Here is an 18,721-nt window from a genome sequence, read left to right as displayed (position 1 = left end):
AGTGAGACACAATAAACTGAGCAGTCTCAAATGTGTTATAAAAAAATAAAAAAAATGGGGTAATCTCCAAAGCAATATTAGCCCTGCATTTCTTTATCCAAATACAGTAGCAGCTTCAATGTTATGTATTGGAAAGTTTCGCTATAGCAAGCAGATAGCAAAGCTTACTTAACAACTGTTCAAGTTACAGAAAAAAGAGAAAAAAATACAAGGCTGTTCTATTACAAATTTATTTTAAATTTGTGCATTCACGATATGCATAATGACTGCAAAACACTCATGATTTTCTTGGTCATAACCTTATCTGCACACATTTCACTTAAAAGTAGTGTACCATTCTAAAGCATCACTTCTCACAAAAGTGCTCAAGCAGACACTTTTAAAATGTATATAGAAATGTATTTACAATCTATTATCCTTTTATGGGCTAAAAAGTTGATACGTTTAAAACTACATAGATACAATTAGTGCTTTGAGCTCAACTGTGTACATATACCCTGCCCCTTTTACCCCTTAGTGATTTATATTTAAAAATTATTTTCCGTACAAGTTTAGTTACTGAGCTAAGGTTATTGTACTTTTTCAGTTTAAACAAATTATTATTCTTGTTTTACCGGTGCCACCAAATCAAAAACACTGGATCTGAAATCTACTATCAGGCTATATCTCAAAAAGTACAATAAAACATGTTTTGGTGCTCAGCAATTTGAGACATGTGGCTTAAAATCAGTTTATATCAAAACATAATCCCTTCAATATCTCCATTACCTCAGTCTTTTACAAACAGTTTGAGTCTGATTTTCTGCTGTTGTAATAACCACTGTATAAAATGTAATTACATGGAGATTATACTGATCAAGTTATTAAAAAAATTGTCAAGGCCCAACCCGAGTAATACCTGAATAAAAGTGCAAAACATTGAACCATGTTTTCAGCAGTACTGCTGTTTCAGACCGAGGGACTGTTCCAACATAAACTACATTACAGGACTGACTGGTGCCTTAAATGTAAAAAAAACCCCAAAAAAACACACAAAAAAAAAAGCAAAACAACAAAAAAAAAATGTACGAGTTATGTTTTAAGAGAAAAACATTTAGCATTTTAAGATACAGCCTGCTTTGACATATTATAAGCCAAAATATACACTGTGAAATATATCTATTTTTTATTTTATTTTACATTCCATTTGAGAATTCAAAGTTCATTTTGACCTTGTAGCTATTAATTCCTGACAAACTTAATTTAATCCTTTGGATGGCCACTGTAATTCAGAAAAAAAACCAAAACCCCTAAAAACTCTCTGTGAATGTAAACTAAAAGTAAAAAGTTCCAAACTTGCACATTACAGCTTGTATACATTTTCATACATCCCTACAGGCTTTACAAAAATGGTTAACATCTACAGCAAATGCAAGATGCACCAATGTACTAAAAATACAGTATAAAACTATAATCTTATATTTGTTCACTGATCTTGGTACATAACATGGAAGGACAATGCAAAAACAGGAGACTGTAGAAAACCTCCAAGGAGGACAAATGTGGACCGTCATTTAATCACACCCAAGACTTTTTTGTAATGTTCCTTTGTTCTTTTTAGAAGGTGTCACCTGGACCTAATATACTATCAGCTGTTTGGCAAGTGGCTTTGGTAGGTGTTCAGTACCTGGCTTTTGCTGCATGGAAGCCCACATATTGTTGTCTCACAATTAAGGCATCTAGTTGTTATACATAATAAATACAATAAAAATGTACAAGGCAAGGACCTATATTAGTGTTCCAGATAAAATCAAGACAAAACAATTCTCATGATACCCAGTCTTTGAATAAAAAAATGCACATTTCTGGCTGAACAGAAGTTAAAAAAGTAGTCAAGAGTGTCGTTGCCTTATTACTTGGTGAGACCGTGCCACAGTGCTGCTATTCTAAAGCACCTGAAGTCTAATGTGGCACATTCTGGCCTTAAAAAATAAAAAAAATCTAAAAAGATCATTACAATTTTACCTAAGCCAAAAATGGTTTGTTTATATATATATATATATATATATATATATATATATATAATATATAAAATCCAAACCTGGGGCCCATCGTTTTACAGTAATGATCAAAAAGTAATCAAAAAGGTTTCATTTTGTGTTTCCACCAAAACATTTTCCTAGGGGTTTGTCTATAGAAACAAGAAACGAAAAAAAAAAAAAAAAAAAAGATTCCCATGCTCAGACAAAACAAAACGGACATTGGCCTGTTGACAGGTGAAAAACTGGGATGGATATATATATATATACTCCTATATATTATATATATATATATATATATATATATATATATATATATATATATATATATATATATATAATATATAGGGGAAAAATAATCTTCATTTGCTTTAAAAGTCAAGGATCCCTAAATGGCACTGAGTGCACAACAGGCTGGAAGAACTCCTGTTCTTCAGAAGAGGAGGTTGTGAGCTACAGTCAGCTATTGCGTTTCACAGTGTTGAAAGTCTGAGGTCTAACACCAGTCTGCTATATAATCAAAATCTAGGAACATTTCTTGCTCGTCCGCTGTAAGGACCCTGGGCTCCCGAGGTGGGGTCAGAATGGGTGCTTCCGAGGTAAATTCATCATCGAAGTTACTGACGTCCACACTGCCTTTAACTGTAGGTACAAATGGAGGCCTCACCTTCTTTGATAACAGACCATTCCAATCAACGTTCTGTAAAACAAGGTGGGGGGATTTAGATCATAAGGTTAAGATTCATTCAGAAACACAACTACAGCTCAATTTGAAGTTCATACATACTCGGAAAAATGGGTGCTTTTTCACTTCTTCAGCATCTTTTTCCCCTGCTCCAAGACGCCTTTCTGGATTTCTCCTCAGCAACTGAAATAAAAGTAAGTTTCCCCTCCCCATTATCAACTGCATGATTAAGTTTGTGAAGTAAAAGGCACATTATGCACTGGTGTATTAAGCCATCTGGTTCACTGCACACAGCGATTTTAGTTCAGACATACCCTTCTCATTATGGAGATGGCTTCAGTAGACAGGAATCTTGGGTAACGGACTTCGTCATTAACGATACTGTCAAACACCTCCTCTTCATCATCACCTGGGAAAGGAGACTGAGAGGGAAATAAAGGCAGTTAGACACTCACCTATTTTAGAACCAATATCACTGAGAAAAAACAAACATGCTATATGAATGCAGTGGTCACAGCAGTGGTCATTTACACAATTAGAACTTAAGAAAATAAAAACAAATCTATTTGCAGATTATGAGAGGACAGTCATGTATTATACATATCATGCCTGATTATTAAAAGAGTACCTTAGGAAACTATTCATATATTAAAACACAGAAATTTTCTTAGTTCAACAGATTAAAGCCATCATAATTATTAGTATATATCAGTACTGTATACAGGAGTTACGCAATAAGTGGTCCAAGATTTTAAAAGATGGTCTGCCAAAGCCTACTCCAGTTCTAAAATTACTGTCCAGCCCAGAGCTGATAAAGGAGCTTTAATTACTTTTCATATTAATAGCCCCAAGCCTGAGGAAAGGGGCCTCTCTGGCATGCACCACATCTCTACCGAGTGGAAATCTCTTCCAGATATTCAGAGATAATCAAATTACTTACTGGCTGACAGACAGAACTGACATTCACAGACACAACCTTCTCATGTGGACAACATTTTGAAATAACCTTCAGCATACGTCTGCTTGTCACATAATCATAACCAGAATTGTACCAAAGAGGAAAATCATTACATTTTCCAATACCCACCTCACCAACTAACATCTCAAAGATCAGTACACCAAGTCCCCACCAATCCACTGCCCGTGTGTAGGATGTTTCTGTTAATACTTCTGGAGCAAGAAACTCAGGAGTACCGCAAAACGTACTTGTACGATCTCCAAATCCCATACCTGTAAAAGGAGGACTGATCATAATCTGCAACTAAAAACTAGATAACAATAGCACAAATAAAACAGGTTTAATTAATTTTGATCATCCATGTTCAGGTCTCCCCCCCCCCCCCCCCCCCCCCCCAACCCCCCCCCCCACCCTCCCCCCCCCCCCCCCCCTCCCCCCCCCCCCCCCCCCCCCCCCTCCCCCCCCCCCCCCCCCCCTTTGGGGGTGAGTATTTACATGGAGAAATGTTACCCTTCTTTGCAAAGGCCAAAGTCGAAATCTTTACATAGCCTTCAGTGTCAAGCAGCAGATTATCCAGCTTTAAATCTCTAGACAAAATAAATAAATAAATAAAATAAAAAGCATACTAGGCTTTACACAGACTTATAATTGAGTGAAATTAAATATACAATGTAACAGCAGTAGCAAATCTTTCAGCTTTCGATTGATCATAATACAGTGAATGTGTAGAACTATACGGTATCGTTCATTTGTATTTTATAATTTAAAAGATCTGAATCCTTATTTGTGTGGCAAACAAGCAGTATATTTAAAAACCGTTACAGGAGTGACGGTCACAGCTTACCTGTACACTATCTTATGTTCGTGCAAAAACTGCAAACCAAGGACAACACAAGCAGCATAAAACCTGTACAGGAGAAAGAGGATTCAGGATAACATTACTTTACATTCACCTAACATCCTCTTTACCCAAAAACAGACATAGGCTTTTTTTTGTATCGCAGATTGCATCTCATAAAAATACTAAACCTAAATCCTGCCAGACCTCAGCTCTGTACTAATATTGCACTAACATTTCAAACTGTGCTGTACGACAAAAATACATCTGTACAAATCAATACAATATAAAACCCAAGTGTTACTTACACAGCCCTAGGTTCACAAAACACATCTGCATGAATGTGCATCATAAGATCTCCTCCAGCAGCATATTCCATGACAAAACATACATGATCTTTGGTTTGAAAACAGGCAAAAAGGTTCACCAAAAACGGATGCCGGACACAGTTCACAGTTTCGAAGATTCTCTTCTCACACATAAGGCTAAGAAAGAAACAAATTAAAAGTATTACACAGTGTTCGTATGAAAAAAGATAATTTATATGAAAGTTAGACCAATACAATATTTAAATTTATTAAAACACACAAAAAAAAAAATACAAACTAAAACATAATATATTTACTAGGGAACGTTCAAACTTTAGCATTTCCAAATAAAATTTACATGAAACATAACAGAAAGGAAAACTACAGCTGCATTTTCTAAATCCCCTTCTCGCTCAATTCAGAGCTAAGCATGTGTGTTCGCAGCATTTACTCACATCATCTTCAAAGTTTTTACTTTACTGACCTGTCTACCTCTTCACGTGCTACAATGTCTCCTTTCTTTAAGGCTTTGATGGCAAACATTTCTCCTGTGTTTTTGTATTCGGCAAGCAGCACCTGTTAAAACAGAATAGCCATTAAATTCTCCAGGACTACATGCTTTGAGAAAGTTACTAATTGAACATTTTGAAAAAGTTGCTAAGAGTGCAGTGAACCTGAAGGAATGTTTGTTTACCTTTCCAAAATGCCCACGGCCCAGCACTGCAACACAATGGAAATCACTGAGGCCGAACTGAAATCTTTGCTGCACCCTGAATTAAAAAGGGGAAAAAAAGTGATTAGCAACCATAAGAAAACCATTCTTATTATCTTTAAAACAACCCCCCCCCCCCCCCCCCAATTAAAGAAGACACTTTTTTATCATCATTTTGTTTTTTTTGTTTTTTTAAATACGTTTCAGACAACGTGTTAGAGAAACTGGCCTCAGAAATGCTTTTAGACGACAGTCAAGTTAACTCTCCAATGAAGCAGCTATATCTTGGTGACCAATACACAGGAAAAAACTTGAAAAAGGACTGCGTTGAAATGTAATTAGTTAGAAGTACCTGCTATTTGTAGGTTCTGGTACAGTCATGAACTCCAAATCTGGCTGCTTAACTTCATTCTTAGCAACAACTTGTGTCTCTGGTCTGGGTACAATGCTATTTCTGTCATTCAGAAAGTCAAACGTTGCCAATGCATCCTGCAAAATAAGCATTTTTAGGTAAAAACTACATTTCAGAAAGACAAAGAAAACAAAGTAATAACGTTTTTTTTTTCATGAGTCAAATACATGAAAGAAATAAGAATTTAAGAGTTCTAGTGTTACAAAAACATAATGAATATGTTACGACTGGAATCGCATTATCTTTACTAAAAACAAAACTGTTCAATTCAGTGCAAAAACAGAATACTTAGTCTAATGCCTTGGCAGTTATATAGTTTTACCTTAAGAATGCCAGACAAGGCGGCTGGTTTCATAGTCCACGATTAGGACTGGTCTTCGGCTACCCAACTGGGGTATGTGAAACCAACTGTGAATGTTTCAGCTTCTGCATTAAATATGCAGTATTGTTAGTTTTGTCCATACCTGTATCTGCATGCAATCTGCAATCTTAATTTCTGGCATGGACTCTCTAATCTCAACCACAGAGGAATGTCTCTTAGGAGCTGGAGGGGGTTCCTGTTCAAATTCTAACTTTGTCACTGTTGAGTCACTTAAAGGAGAGGAAACACACAGTATTGTAACAACTATAAAAACACCAAAGACTCACTTTAAACATAAGTCTAATTATTCAAGTATAATATAAAATGTAGGTTACATTAAAATACAAACAATAATGTTCCTTCTGCATTCAAGGTTAACATAACATTGCTTCAAGATAAGCTCCACGTGTTTTAAATCAAAATGAATAAAGGACACAAATGTAAAATACTCATTGAAATTTGACACAGGCACTCCCATGTGGCATGGTAGGGGTGTGAAACACCTAACATGTCCATATTTATATATTTTTTTTGCTTTTGTCAAGGACTGGTATCAATGGCGGCGTTTACATGCACAAGTCATGACAGTTTTGGGGGAAGGGGTGGGGGGGTCTTTTGTACAGCCTTTCTGCTGGAGATTACATGATATTAAGTCAGAAAGATCTTGACTGGTGAAACCTTGTGAGCCACCAGCATGACTCCTTCTCCAGGTTTTTACAGCTATTTTTATCGTGAGAAAGCGACTGACCCTGCCCTTAAAGTCGCACTCCCGAAAGGAAATCCTTTTGCTGTTTCACAAAGAATTTGTGTGACAATGTCACACAGTCATGACAATAGATTCGATTTTCAAGTGCATGTAAACCAAGCCACGGTCTCCTTGGGTGAGCAAGTAAGCAGCTTTATGAAAAGGGCCCTATAACCATGATCATTTTACTTGTGTGCCTTTATTTTAATTGATTTGATTTAAACTGGGGCATGAGAACTACAGTAATAAAGCAGGTACCTCGGTGACGAAGGGGATTCTGGGATCAGTGTATCCCCTGGCACTGCTGCAGGCACTTGAACCTGAGGGCTAAATGTGCCAGAGTTATTTATTGAAGGGATTGCTCTCCTCACCAGTCTTCCCCATGTTGCAATATTAATATTCATTTGAGGGGCTCGCAAAAATGTTTTGCCTGTAGAGAAGAAAAAAAAAAAAATAAGCCACAAGAATGCATGGCAGGCTTTTTACTATTAAACATGTAATTTCTATTTGCTGAACAGAATCTTGTATTTGCCTCATACGTGTACATAGTGAACACACATTTCATGAGCTTCTTCTAGTCCACTAGCAGATGAAACTGTTTCATATCACAGACACCTATTTTTATTGAATGTATTTATTTAATTAACACTGTTACTTATTTACCTTGTTGCTTTGAAAATATCTTTTTCTGCCTTTGAAGTTTTGGTCTCCTTTCAATAACAGGGTTAAAAAATGTAACCTGTGAAAAAAAAAATAATATAATAATAATAATAATAATAATAATAATAATAATAATAATAATAATAATAATAATAATAATAACAACAACAACAACAACAGTATATACTAAAAAACACTAAACACAAATGGAACACGTTGTGAGAACAAATCAGAACAAAACTCTTCATATTTTATTACTGAAGTTCAATGAATAAAACTAGAATATTTTTTTCTTTTTTTAAACATTCAATACCTCTGCAAACAGTGTACCCTGAGGTTCGAGGTACAGAACCATTCCATGCCGTTGATTGTCAAGGAAATCCTCTAACCGCAGAAACTTGACAGCGCAAAGTGACCGCCAGTCTCGCCAATACACAGACATTTCTAACTCACGCGACTGCAGGAAAAGAAAGACATCTTAGACATACAACTATAAAAGTAAATGAACAGCTCAGTTAATTTCCAGTTACACTAAAAGGTAGAATATGAAAACAGAAAGACCGAGCCACACTAAAAAGCTGGAGTGACTCATACTGCTATGCAGCAGCAGCAGCAGTCACAACTGATACCTCGATATGGCAGGTTCAGAGAATATTCATGTTAATGCTGGGCTCGATTATTTTATTAAAGTTAAACATGCAGCACTGTCTATTAGGTATACATGGGTCCAGGACTGCTGCCTCCCAACAGGGGTGGCAGTAGTACAGTTTAGGGTCCTCTTACAGATCAGGGAAAGAACTCACTTGAACAAAATGACATTTAAAGATTGTAGTATTAGCGGTGCCTAGAATCCAAAACCAGTGAGCCTGCCTTCACACACACACAAAATTAATAAAAACCTGCAGTTTTACAAACAGATGTGATCGGCTGATCAGGCGGTGCAGCCTTCAAAAGCCTTACAGTTGTGTATATTGATGGGAGTATTTTTATTTATTTTTTTGCATTTAAGTTTACCGGAATGAAGGGGCTTACCCTATTCAGTATGACTGTTGCAGGAAAACAAGACATTTAAGTCAAATCAATAATTATCTGCCATTGTGGCGTGACACTGTATCAAGACTAAATGTTCTCTTTTATAATCCACTGTTGGTGTTTTTTTTAATCTTCATTTTAGAAAACTGTAAAAGCCATAATTGCTGTTACAACTTGAGACACTGGCACATTTACTCTTCTTAGCTTTCTGCTCAATCTCCATATGGCTGTATTTTATTTGCAAAATCAAACAGGTCTCTGGCTATGGCAAGCAAATCCCAGATTAACATTTGCACACTTAATTCAAAAGGAGCAGTGGCCTAGATCCCTGAAGGAATGTCAGAAGTGGAGCCAACATACCCGATCCAGCTCCAGTGTAAACTTCTGATCCCACGATTGATTAGAAATAGGTTTCCAGCCAGTCTGCCCAACAACTGTGTTGTCCAACTTCAACACAGCACTGATCTCATCTGTGAAATAAAAATATTAAAAAGTTCACCACAGCTTGCTAAGGAGATTTAATAATTTCATTTGCACATCTATACCAGGTTACACATCTTTTTCTGGAGCCATAAGGAGATACAAATAAAAAGGAAGTCTTAACTGAAACGTTCAAAACGAATGCAGGGTGCTAACTGATAACCCAAATTCAAGAGCTAGATTTTCAACATTGCTCAATTGTTAACTTCCCCAACCAATATAAGCGCAGTGGCAAGAGATAATGGAGATGTTTAAACTGCATGGCACAACTGTTTATTTTTTTATTTTTTCAAATGAAAAAGACTCAAATGGTTCCTCAGTTAGTCAGTTTCAGCACAAGAGAGATAAAATTGGCCACTCAACTGGACAAGTCATCTGTTTTCGAAAGGTTTCGACTGCTTCCACTCCTATTTTTGGTAGTCCTGCTCATAAAGGAAGACCTGGCTTCACTTGGGCTCCATCCCGGTAGAGGAACGGATGTAGTTTTTAATCGGCCGGGAACATTCTCCAAAAGGTCTTGGCAGCCCATTAGTCTGACGTCTAGGGTACCTATTGAAAAACCAAACGTGCCACACACTTGTGTACATTAACATGTTAACACCAGTATGAAAAGCAGCACATTTAAGATGTTCCAAAAGTACTTTATAAGCAGAAATACATTTAAGCAGCAATAAGCAACTATCTGAACCGTATGCAGGAATAAAACCAGCTGGATTGTTTTGTTTTCTTTGCTGGGTTAACAAAACTTATACATCTAGTACCTGGTAAAGAAACACATCCCTGAGCTACTACAGGGGAAAGATTAATGATGAACTATGCCATTGTTCACAAGTATTATATGGAACTAAATTCCTGACATGGCGAGTAACTTAGACACAAAAAACAGGAGAATGTAATTTTAAAAATAAGATTTAGGTCTGTGACCTATCTAGAGGACATGTAAGGAAACCCCACCCCCACCCAAACGGTTTTATTACCTATTATGATCCCAGGTTTCCCCTTCAAGTTTAACTGCCTCAAACTGCTGGTTTCAAAATACTGATTTCTCACTTTGCAAGAGGAGATGATAGATTTAATACATATATATATATATAATGAGCTCTATTAAACATACACATGCTCACAACTCACATATATCATAGTGCTCTGTTACAAACAAAATACAATTCTAAACATTAAATCCAGTGAAGACTTAGTACAAGCAAAGAGAATTACAGTAATATTTCTAACCTACAAATCAAAAGAGCAAGTCTAAACCTTGCAATTAAGGATGTAACAAAATCCTTTATGTTTGAGATCTGTAACCTGGTAAGGCTTATTGCTCTAGAACAAAACCCATATTTGCTTCTGAAGTGCCATTTAATAAGACTTATCAAATGAAACTGACTTACCTGTTAATGCAGCTGGTTTGGCGACTGTGCTGTATTGATTTTGTGTAGAAATGATACTGTGTCGAGGGCTTAATATTGGCGATGCTACCAAAGACAGTTCTTCTATTATAATACTGCTACTCGGATGGTTCTTGGGAAGCTCATTCAACCTTTGCTCCAATGAGTATTTTAAAAGGTCTAATTTCTGGCTTGACTCATTAAATCTGGCTTGAGCCTAGAACAAAATAAATAAATAAATAAAAACAAAACACACACCACTTTTAGGACACACATTTGGCCGTAACACTAAAGTAGGGTTTATAATCTTGACTTCTGTTGTAATTGATTAGTCAAAGCATGTACATGATCATGCATTTATCAAATAAACTGCCATTTGCTATTGAATTGCATTAAAATGTGCCACAAATGGCAATCATTTCTGTAAAAGCATTCATAATTTCAAACTGATTTAAAAGGTGCGATTAAAAGAGTTGACTTATTTTGCATTTACTGTATTAAAAACTTAAACTGAAGCAGATTGATTAAATTAACAAAACATTAAACACATTTAGGTTAACTTAATCGATTTATCTTTATTGATTGAAAAACCTCAAAATTCCAGTATAAATAAAATAGATAAAAATGACTGATTACTTCAGAAAGTGCTTTCTTGTCAGTGACTTTTCCAGATCCAAGCAGCTTGATGACATTCTTGGCTCCTTCTGCAACTGCGTATTCTATCCGGAAGTGGTGTCTCAGTTCCTCTATCCGCAGCTCAAGCGGGCTGATCACAGGTTTGGCTGTGGAAACAGCAGGATGGCAAATGGGCCACTTTGCATTAAACTGCATTAAATCTTGCAACAGTTAACTTTCACACTTGAAAAACTGTCCACCACAACCTGTTACAATGTCTCTGCTTCCTTCAATAGGCTACACAAGACTGCGTGGCTTCATTAGAAGTGGACAAAGCTACATTTAAGACACGGCTGCATCTCTTTTAATGAGAATAGATTACTTGGTTCTTAACCTGTTCCCTACTGGGCAATTTCCTTAGCTGGAAGTTAAACTGAGCAAAACCTACAACTCTTTGAAGTATAGTGGCAGAATACTTTAAGACAGCAAAACATAACAAACCAAAGTTAAAATGAAAGTAATAATTTAACGACCTAAACAATACAGATCTCTCAAAAAATACAATTTTTTCTGAGGACTTGATTTCACTGTATTATTATATTTAGTAATGTTAAAACTAAAAGCAGCACAATAAATTCAATGACAAATGTTTCGACCAGAAGTCTTTCTTAGTACTTTCATGGATTAATAGACTTACATGCTAGCGGGATTCAGATCCACTGCTGTTTATATCATTACACATCAGTTTTATTAAAAGCTAAAAAATAAACAATTGTGATTTCTGTTCACGTATTTGTAATATTACAAAACCTGACAGCTTTGTATTCAAAAACATGCCTGCAAGAAAATACATGACTTTTTAACCTATTTTTTCAATGCACAGTGTATGTATGTATGTATATTTTTATACACACACACAACAAAATTACTAACGTTCTCCTGTATGTGTGTCAATGCTTACCTATACCTTCTGTATTATCAAAAGCCATTTCACTAGTCTGGATTGCTTTCAGAATCTGCATCCTAATGACTTCTATTTTTGTCTTACTGTCTTGGAGCATTTGTTGTGCTGTTCCAAGCAGTTTACGATCCTGTAAAAATAAAGAGAGAAGCTGAATTACAACAAAACAAAACAAAAAAAAAGAGAATTGTACAAATATGTGAATACCCAGATATTTGTGCCGACACAAATTAAAAATAACTTTACAAAGAATATAGAAAGCAGTTTTTTGTTTTTTAAATGAGTATTTAAACCCAATATAGCTCACCCACCCTTGTTATTGTCAAACTTAGTTCACAAGGTATACAGTAGATGCCCTCCCCTCCCTAAATAATATGGCAAGGCTTGATCGTAAACAGTAAATTATATACAGTGAAGGTTACAACCATGCTCGGCTTACAGTTCAGGTGTAAAGGTCAAAAACAGCGACACACAAAATGTCTATTCTGGTAATGGGCAAGACATTTTTTCCCCCCCATTTATTGCTCCAATTTTTTTCTATTAAATTTCCTATAGGATATGCTAATCTTTTGCACCTGCATCTTTTCAAATTGTTTTGGTTTGTCTGCTGCTGTGATTGATATCTTCTTGATTCAGAAGGTGCCCCATTCTAAAATAATGTGTTTTTATAACATACCATAACTGTATCTTGAAAAGCAGAGACGGGATGCATATAAAAATATTAGTACAGCACTATGCTGTGAGGGGATGAATGGAAAGATGGACACACAGCCTTTTGCTTCTCCAGCGGTTTGAGATCTGGGTCTGCACGAACTAACCTCGATTCATCTAACATTTTCCTAGCTGGTGGTGAGATCAGGAAGGCATGATACATTTGCTGCCTATTTTATGAGGGTCACTTGTGTATGTTGCTTTTGAACAAACTCGGTCAGGCTAGAGAGAGCCTCCATTTAATTGTGTAAAAATACAGTTACCTGCAAAAGCCAATGTTTTAAAAACCAATTCAAATGTTTCACTGGGGCCAGGTAGTGGTTGATTTTACTCTCCATACTGTATATCATAGTATAAACCGAGTTCAGGAGTTCAAACTACTGTAAGTTTAATAAAAATAAGTTAATGAACATGTGGGTACATTTAAATCACAAAGCATGTGTGAGAGTACTGTTGTGGAAAAGAAAAAGGTTAAAATGAACAGTTGCACTGAAAAAATGTAGAACAGAAAAAAACAAAGACGTTTATTAAAAAAATGCCCTCAAAACTTAACAACGAATACAATTTAAATGAAACAATAAGCTCAACATTTAGCTAAAAAGGAAATGAAAAAGTTACTGTTTTTTTTGTGAACTCCAATAAACCCACTGTATCTTTCCCCAGTCAAAACGTTGAGTGGCTAAATAAGCACAGTAATTTACCATAATAAAAAACAATAATGGGAAAAGAAAAAATGCAGAACATAAAGAAACAGCAACCAGATCTAGTCAACCCATTATTCAAATTCTTTGTCGTATTGTATATGTAAGGTAAGGCAAGTTTATTTTTCTGTTAAAAGTGCTCCCTGCTATAATGTTCTGCCGCCCGGCTGTACAGAATTCCTGGGGAGAACCCAGTAACCCATGAAGCACTACTGCCTAGCCCTTAAAGAAATGCTCAGTGACGCTTAGTGGTTTGAGCTGAAGACTGGGAGCATCTACTGGTTTCTTAATCCCAGTTTATCAGATAACACACGCTGTAACCCTGGTCAATTAGGTTTTCATGCTTTTAAGAGACTCAGCTGTGTAGAACCGTGTATTAAAATCAGCAATACCCAGTACTAGTGTACTGCACCATTTACATGACTGTTGTACAAAGAGAACATTGCTATGCAATCTTAAAACTAACTACATGTCACTTAAGGACAAAGGTTACCTTTGAAGAGCCATTTGAATACATTTGGATCATGTTCTCTGCTCCCTGTTTCACTTTTAGTTCAATATCATGCTGCTTCTTCAAAGCTGCTAGTCTGCTGTTTGTGGAGGTATTACTGGGGGTGTCTGGCGTTCTAGGGCAATCTGAAACACAATCATTTTAAAAATCAATGCAACATAACTGTGTCCTGTAACAAGCGTACATTTATTATTTACAGTTCTGCAATACTTTTCATTAGTTAAGGAAACAATGGCACAATTTAGCAGTCTCGTACCAGAAAGGAACATGACTTTCAGTTTTGCATTAACATTTCATGTGTCATAGCGCTCTCTAACTCAGACTTGTATTTTAGTATCTCTATCATACTACTGCATCACATAAATAAATACATAAATAAACCACATACTGTAGGTAATGGGCCAAAAAGTGTTACCCTATGCTTTAAGTGCATCTCACAGTTTTTCCCAGAGAGATTTCCTTTCACTTCTGGGTGGAGTATACATCTAGCCTACATCACAAAACTACTACTCAACCGAGTGCCTGAGAAAGAGACATTCTAGAAATGCAACACCTTTCATGTTAAACTTCAACACTCTACCTTCTTGCCTTAGTTTACCTCCCTAAAGAAAGCCCTCCCCACACCCATTTACTTTTCATAATCCAGCTACACATTTGAGTATAGGTAAACCAACTAACAGACTCCTCATATTACAGCATGATTTGAAGGTCACATATGTAAATGAAGTTAAAAAAAGAAAAAAGGAAGGACACACAATTTACCAGAGAAGTGCCAAGAAAACTATACTTGATTGAAGGACAATCAACAAATGCGGTTTATTTAGATCTGAAAAAATGCAACAGCTGTGCTACTGTATGCATGTACTTCAGTTCACAATTTATAAAGACATGTCAGGTATTGGGAAGGACAGTAAATCCTGTTGCTACAGTATCTAATGTAGAGTGGCAGAGTCAATGCTACCTGTATATTGTAAACATCCAGAGGTGAACTTTGTAAAAAGTTTTGGTGCTTTGCTTTCCACATTTTAAAATGAGATACTACACAAAAGCACTGCCAAGACCGCTCGTACATCTAATTTAACACCCACACAAAAACAGCGGGTAATCCAAACCCATAGTAGGCTTACATAAAATACTGAGACTAAATAAGACTAACTCTGTAAATATAGACCCACGGTCTGTCAGGTTGAAGAACTGCTCATTTGAAGACACTTGCTTTGGTAAGGATTTGCACTGACCAGTTATTACATGCGTCGGCTTGAAAGGAATACTCAACTACTGTATCATAACAAGTTTAAATTAAATTGCTTATATGAACTATGGGAATACAACTGGTTTAGGACTGTTCTGAGCTGCACTGTTGCCAGGGACCTGTGTGGACATGCCTCATCTTCTTACTTTGCCCACCTCTCCTGAATAACAGAATGTTTTCAACTAACTCTGGACAAGTTTCTTTATCTAATAAGAACAACACTGTATATTGTAATGGGGAATCTTAGCCAGTGGTACATTTGTTTTAATTGTATTACACACTACAGGCTCCTACTATGTATGCCTTGAAAAATGTTTTTTTGGCCAATTAATAAAAACTAAATTTTTAGCATTCTACAACAAGTCAGTGTTTTGTTTTTATTTGGTGGTTAATGTCTAATAAAAGAGCACAATGGATTCTAAAAGGAAAAAGTATCCTCGAACTCACTGGTCCTGACATGAAATACAACTTGTCAAAAGGAAGAAACAAATTGACAAATGAAACTGTTCAACGTTACACAGTGCAGCATGCTTGCCACACCTTGAATTTGTATCCGATCTCTGAAGTGAAGCAACACTGGGTCAGTCCTCGGCTGGTTCACATCTTGGAGACTTAGCAGAGTGCCCTCGCCCCTCCTAGAACTGATGGGATTTAACCAAAGCACCAGTATGATCTTTGAAGGCAGGGTGCTGTTGCAGAATCACAGTGTCATTGTGGTCTGTTTTTTGCTGCAGGTCATAATTGTGCAAGGTTTGCAAATGCACCAAAACACATCTTACAAGGCAACATTACCTTGTTAATACAACAATTATGTTTTGTTGAAATAATGACCAAGCTCATTACAAAATGTTGTGCATGTTCCTGACAGGGCTGCAAACAATTACAGATCATAACTAGTTCAATAAGTATGCACATTAATACACATATTATTAAATGGCACTTGAACACTCCAGAAACACTTCATACCTTAACACTAGAACCATCATGCGGGTCAATTTGACCCATTTTGGATTTAAAATGTTAATTACTCTTCTGTTGTAAATTCTAAGTCCGTTGGTAACGTTTCCTAAATATATGAATTAATCATCATGATAATGTTTAATAGCTAGAATTGCAAAGATAAGGACGTTATAAACAGTCAACCATCAATCTGACCCATGCATTACAAGTTTTTTTTTTTTTTTTTTTTTTTTTTTTTTTTTTTTTAATACAACATAAGACATTCTATTTTTTTTTTTTTTTTGTAAATGCAGCAAACAAGACACACCTCCTCCTCCTAGCACTTTTTAAATTATTATTTCAAGCCTTTGTTTGTTTGTAGACTAAGAGACAGAGATTGCAAGGATTGCGGACTTGTACAATTGCACCAAGATGCCAACTCAGTGAAAGCCTAGTTGCTTTATTTGTCAATGAACCTGGGAGACATCAATCCTTTGTTTTGTTCCAGAAATGCAACTGGGAATATATCAGAAGGAAATATTTAATCTTGAAAGCAGTCATTTTGATTGGAATACGGCAAGCTGCACTACAGCAAACTGAAGCAAACTGAAATGATAACAACTTATGTGCCTAATATGTGCCTAATATGAAAAACATACATATCCCTTTTTTTTTTTTTTATATTAACTTTTAGAAAAAAAAAATTGGTTTTACAGGTTTGTATGTACCAGTTTACACAACCGTGTTCAACGGAACTGCTCCTGTGTTTACTGCATCCAGGAGCTGTGCTGGCACTGAGCCAGCAGGCAGACGTGTATGCGCCATAGAGTACAATACAGCCATCATACCGGAAGTAGTGTTATATTTTTGTTTTTATGTAGTATTAAAACAATGATTTTGGTTTTACAGTTTTGTATGTACATATACCCGTTTTTCACTGTTTGTAGTCATGCTGTGTATGAGCTCACTTGGAAAATAAAGCCTTTTTGTGTTTAATTTTCCATTTAAATACAGTGTTTCTGCAATGCAAATGTTAGATATGATTTTCATGAATACAACTTCTGTGTTTCCGATAGTATGTCTTTCATTCTCATAATGAAGCAGTTTAAAAAATGTATGGTATGGGTCAAAATGGCCCTCGTAGCGCTTCTAGCGTTAAGGAAACCCTTTACTGTAGATTCAAAAAGGAATGCAATTCAGCACAGATACTTATGAAAAAAGCAAAGAATCCCACACATACGAAGAGGTCAGCCTTTACAAAATGTGCTGTTTTTCATCAAAGTTGTATATATATATAAAAAAAAAAAAAAAAAGTTTAGTTTATAGTTATCAATAATGGATGAGAGCATTCTTTCTTGCTCAGACTAGAAATGTACACAACCCCTGGAGCTAAACTACTATAGTGGACTGTTTATCTGGAAACTGGATATTCAAGTTTGCGCCAGCTTCTTCAGTAAAAGGACAGAGAAATACTTGTCACAATAAATCTTAAAATTGCCAACAAAACCAACATCCAGAAGTACATTAGTCATATTTATATATTGCCTTGCCCCATTACCAAACCAATAACTACAGTAGTTTCCCAAACTGAGGACGGGGGGAACAACGACGACACACCACCAGTAGCTCAATGGAGATTTACAGCTTTCCCCCCACCCCCTTCTCTGGGCCATACCAATTCAACAACTATTTGTGAACGACGATTTGTAAAACAAACTATTGCTGCTGGTAAGCAGTTTAAATATTTTGAACCACATTTAGAATGATTCTCCTCCCATCTGCAGCAATCTTTTGTTTTGCCTCCACATGTAAATTAATCATTTTAATTAAAGTTACACAATTATCAGCAGATATCCTTCCTTTAGCTGACCTCTGCAAAGTAATTTTTTTGCAAACAGGTAAATATAATTTTGAAACGTGTTTAAATATGCTTTTATTCTGGGATTTCCTGATAATGTAAGAACACTTTGTTTCACACAGAGGCATTGGAAAGATGACAGTTCATAAAATGATTCAACTGTTGACCAACATCAGTTTATAACTTTGGCAACATGTTACAACTCAGATACTGTAAACATCATTTGCTATTTTCGTCTTCAGCATTACTATTAACTTGCCACACCTTGTTTGTGCTTACATCTTTCATATAGTTTACCACTTCAAAAGGAAACAGACTGACAAACCAGGTAAAATAAATAGTATTCCAGATCTCTCAATGAAGAAATGTTCTGCACGAACAAGCTGGTGTCGTCTTTGTTTAAATACAGTAAAATGGTATATTGTGGTAAAATACAAATTCGAGAACTGCCTAAGGCATACAGCACTACATTTAAAGACACTTTAACTTTAAAAAAAGTTACTGCCCATGCAAAGAGTCACCAGTATATACATGAGTAAAATAAATGTAGAGTGTGCAATTACTCTATGAATCTTA

The 18,721-nt window shown here is 36.0% G+C and overlaps 1 protein-coding gene across 3 annotated transcripts in view; it reads right to left on the bottom strand.

Annotated features, from left to right (window-relative positions):
• Positions 1-2,298: 2,298 nt before the first annotated feature.
• Positions 2,299-18,721, bottom strand: part of LOC121327128 (serine/threonine-protein kinase N2-like) — a 28,405-nt gene continuing 11,982 nt past the window's right edge. The window contains exons 3-22 of one of the 3 annotated variants that reach the window (XM_041270942.1): positions 14,079-14,221; positions 12,174-12,303; positions 11,234-11,379; positions 10,601-10,814; positions 9,573-9,758; positions 9,090-9,199; positions 8,011-8,154; positions 7,701-7,776; positions 7,296-7,467; positions 6,396-6,522; positions 5,872-6,008; positions 5,502-5,577; positions 5,292-5,383; positions 4,808-4,984; positions 4,506-4,568; positions 4,172-4,248; positions 3,791-3,933; positions 3,018-3,125; positions 2,806-2,886; positions 2,299-2,718 (exon numbers count right to left, since the gene is read on the bottom strand). In XM_041270942.1, coding sequence (XP_041126876.1) covers positions 2,515-2,718; positions 2,806-2,886; positions 3,018-3,125; positions 3,791-3,933; positions 4,172-4,248; positions 4,506-4,568; positions 4,808-4,984; positions 5,292-5,383; positions 5,502-5,577; positions 5,872-6,008; positions 6,396-6,522; positions 7,296-7,467; positions 7,701-7,776; positions 8,011-8,154; positions 9,090-9,199; positions 9,573-9,758; positions 10,601-10,814; positions 11,234-11,379; positions 12,174-12,303; positions 14,079-14,221 — 2,606 coding nt within the window. In that variant the 3' untranslated portion in view covers positions 2,299-2,514. Of the gene's footprint in view, positions 2,719-2,805; positions 2,887-3,017; positions 3,126-3,790; positions 3,934-4,171; positions 4,249-4,505; positions 4,569-4,807; positions 4,985-5,291; positions 5,384-5,501; positions 5,578-5,871; positions 6,009-6,395; positions 6,523-7,295; positions 7,468-7,700; positions 7,777-8,010; positions 8,155-9,089; positions 9,200-9,572; positions 9,759-10,600; positions 10,815-11,233; positions 11,389-12,173; positions 12,304-14,078; positions 14,222-18,721 lie in introns of those variants that run through there. The other 2 variants (XR_005951528.1, XR_005951529.1) reach the window with 2 other exon arrangements.

This window comes from Polyodon spathula, chromosome 14 (genome assembly GCF_017654505.1).
Source record: "Polyodon spathula isolate WHYD16114869_AA chromosome 14, ASM1765450v1, whole genome shotgun sequence".
Lineage (NCBI taxonomy): Eukaryota > Metazoa > Chordata > Actinopteri > Acipenseriformes > Polyodontidae > Polyodon > Polyodon spathula.
The sequence above is the reverse complement of the archived record's forward strand: the minus strand, read 5'-3'. Positions and strand labels throughout refer to the sequence as shown.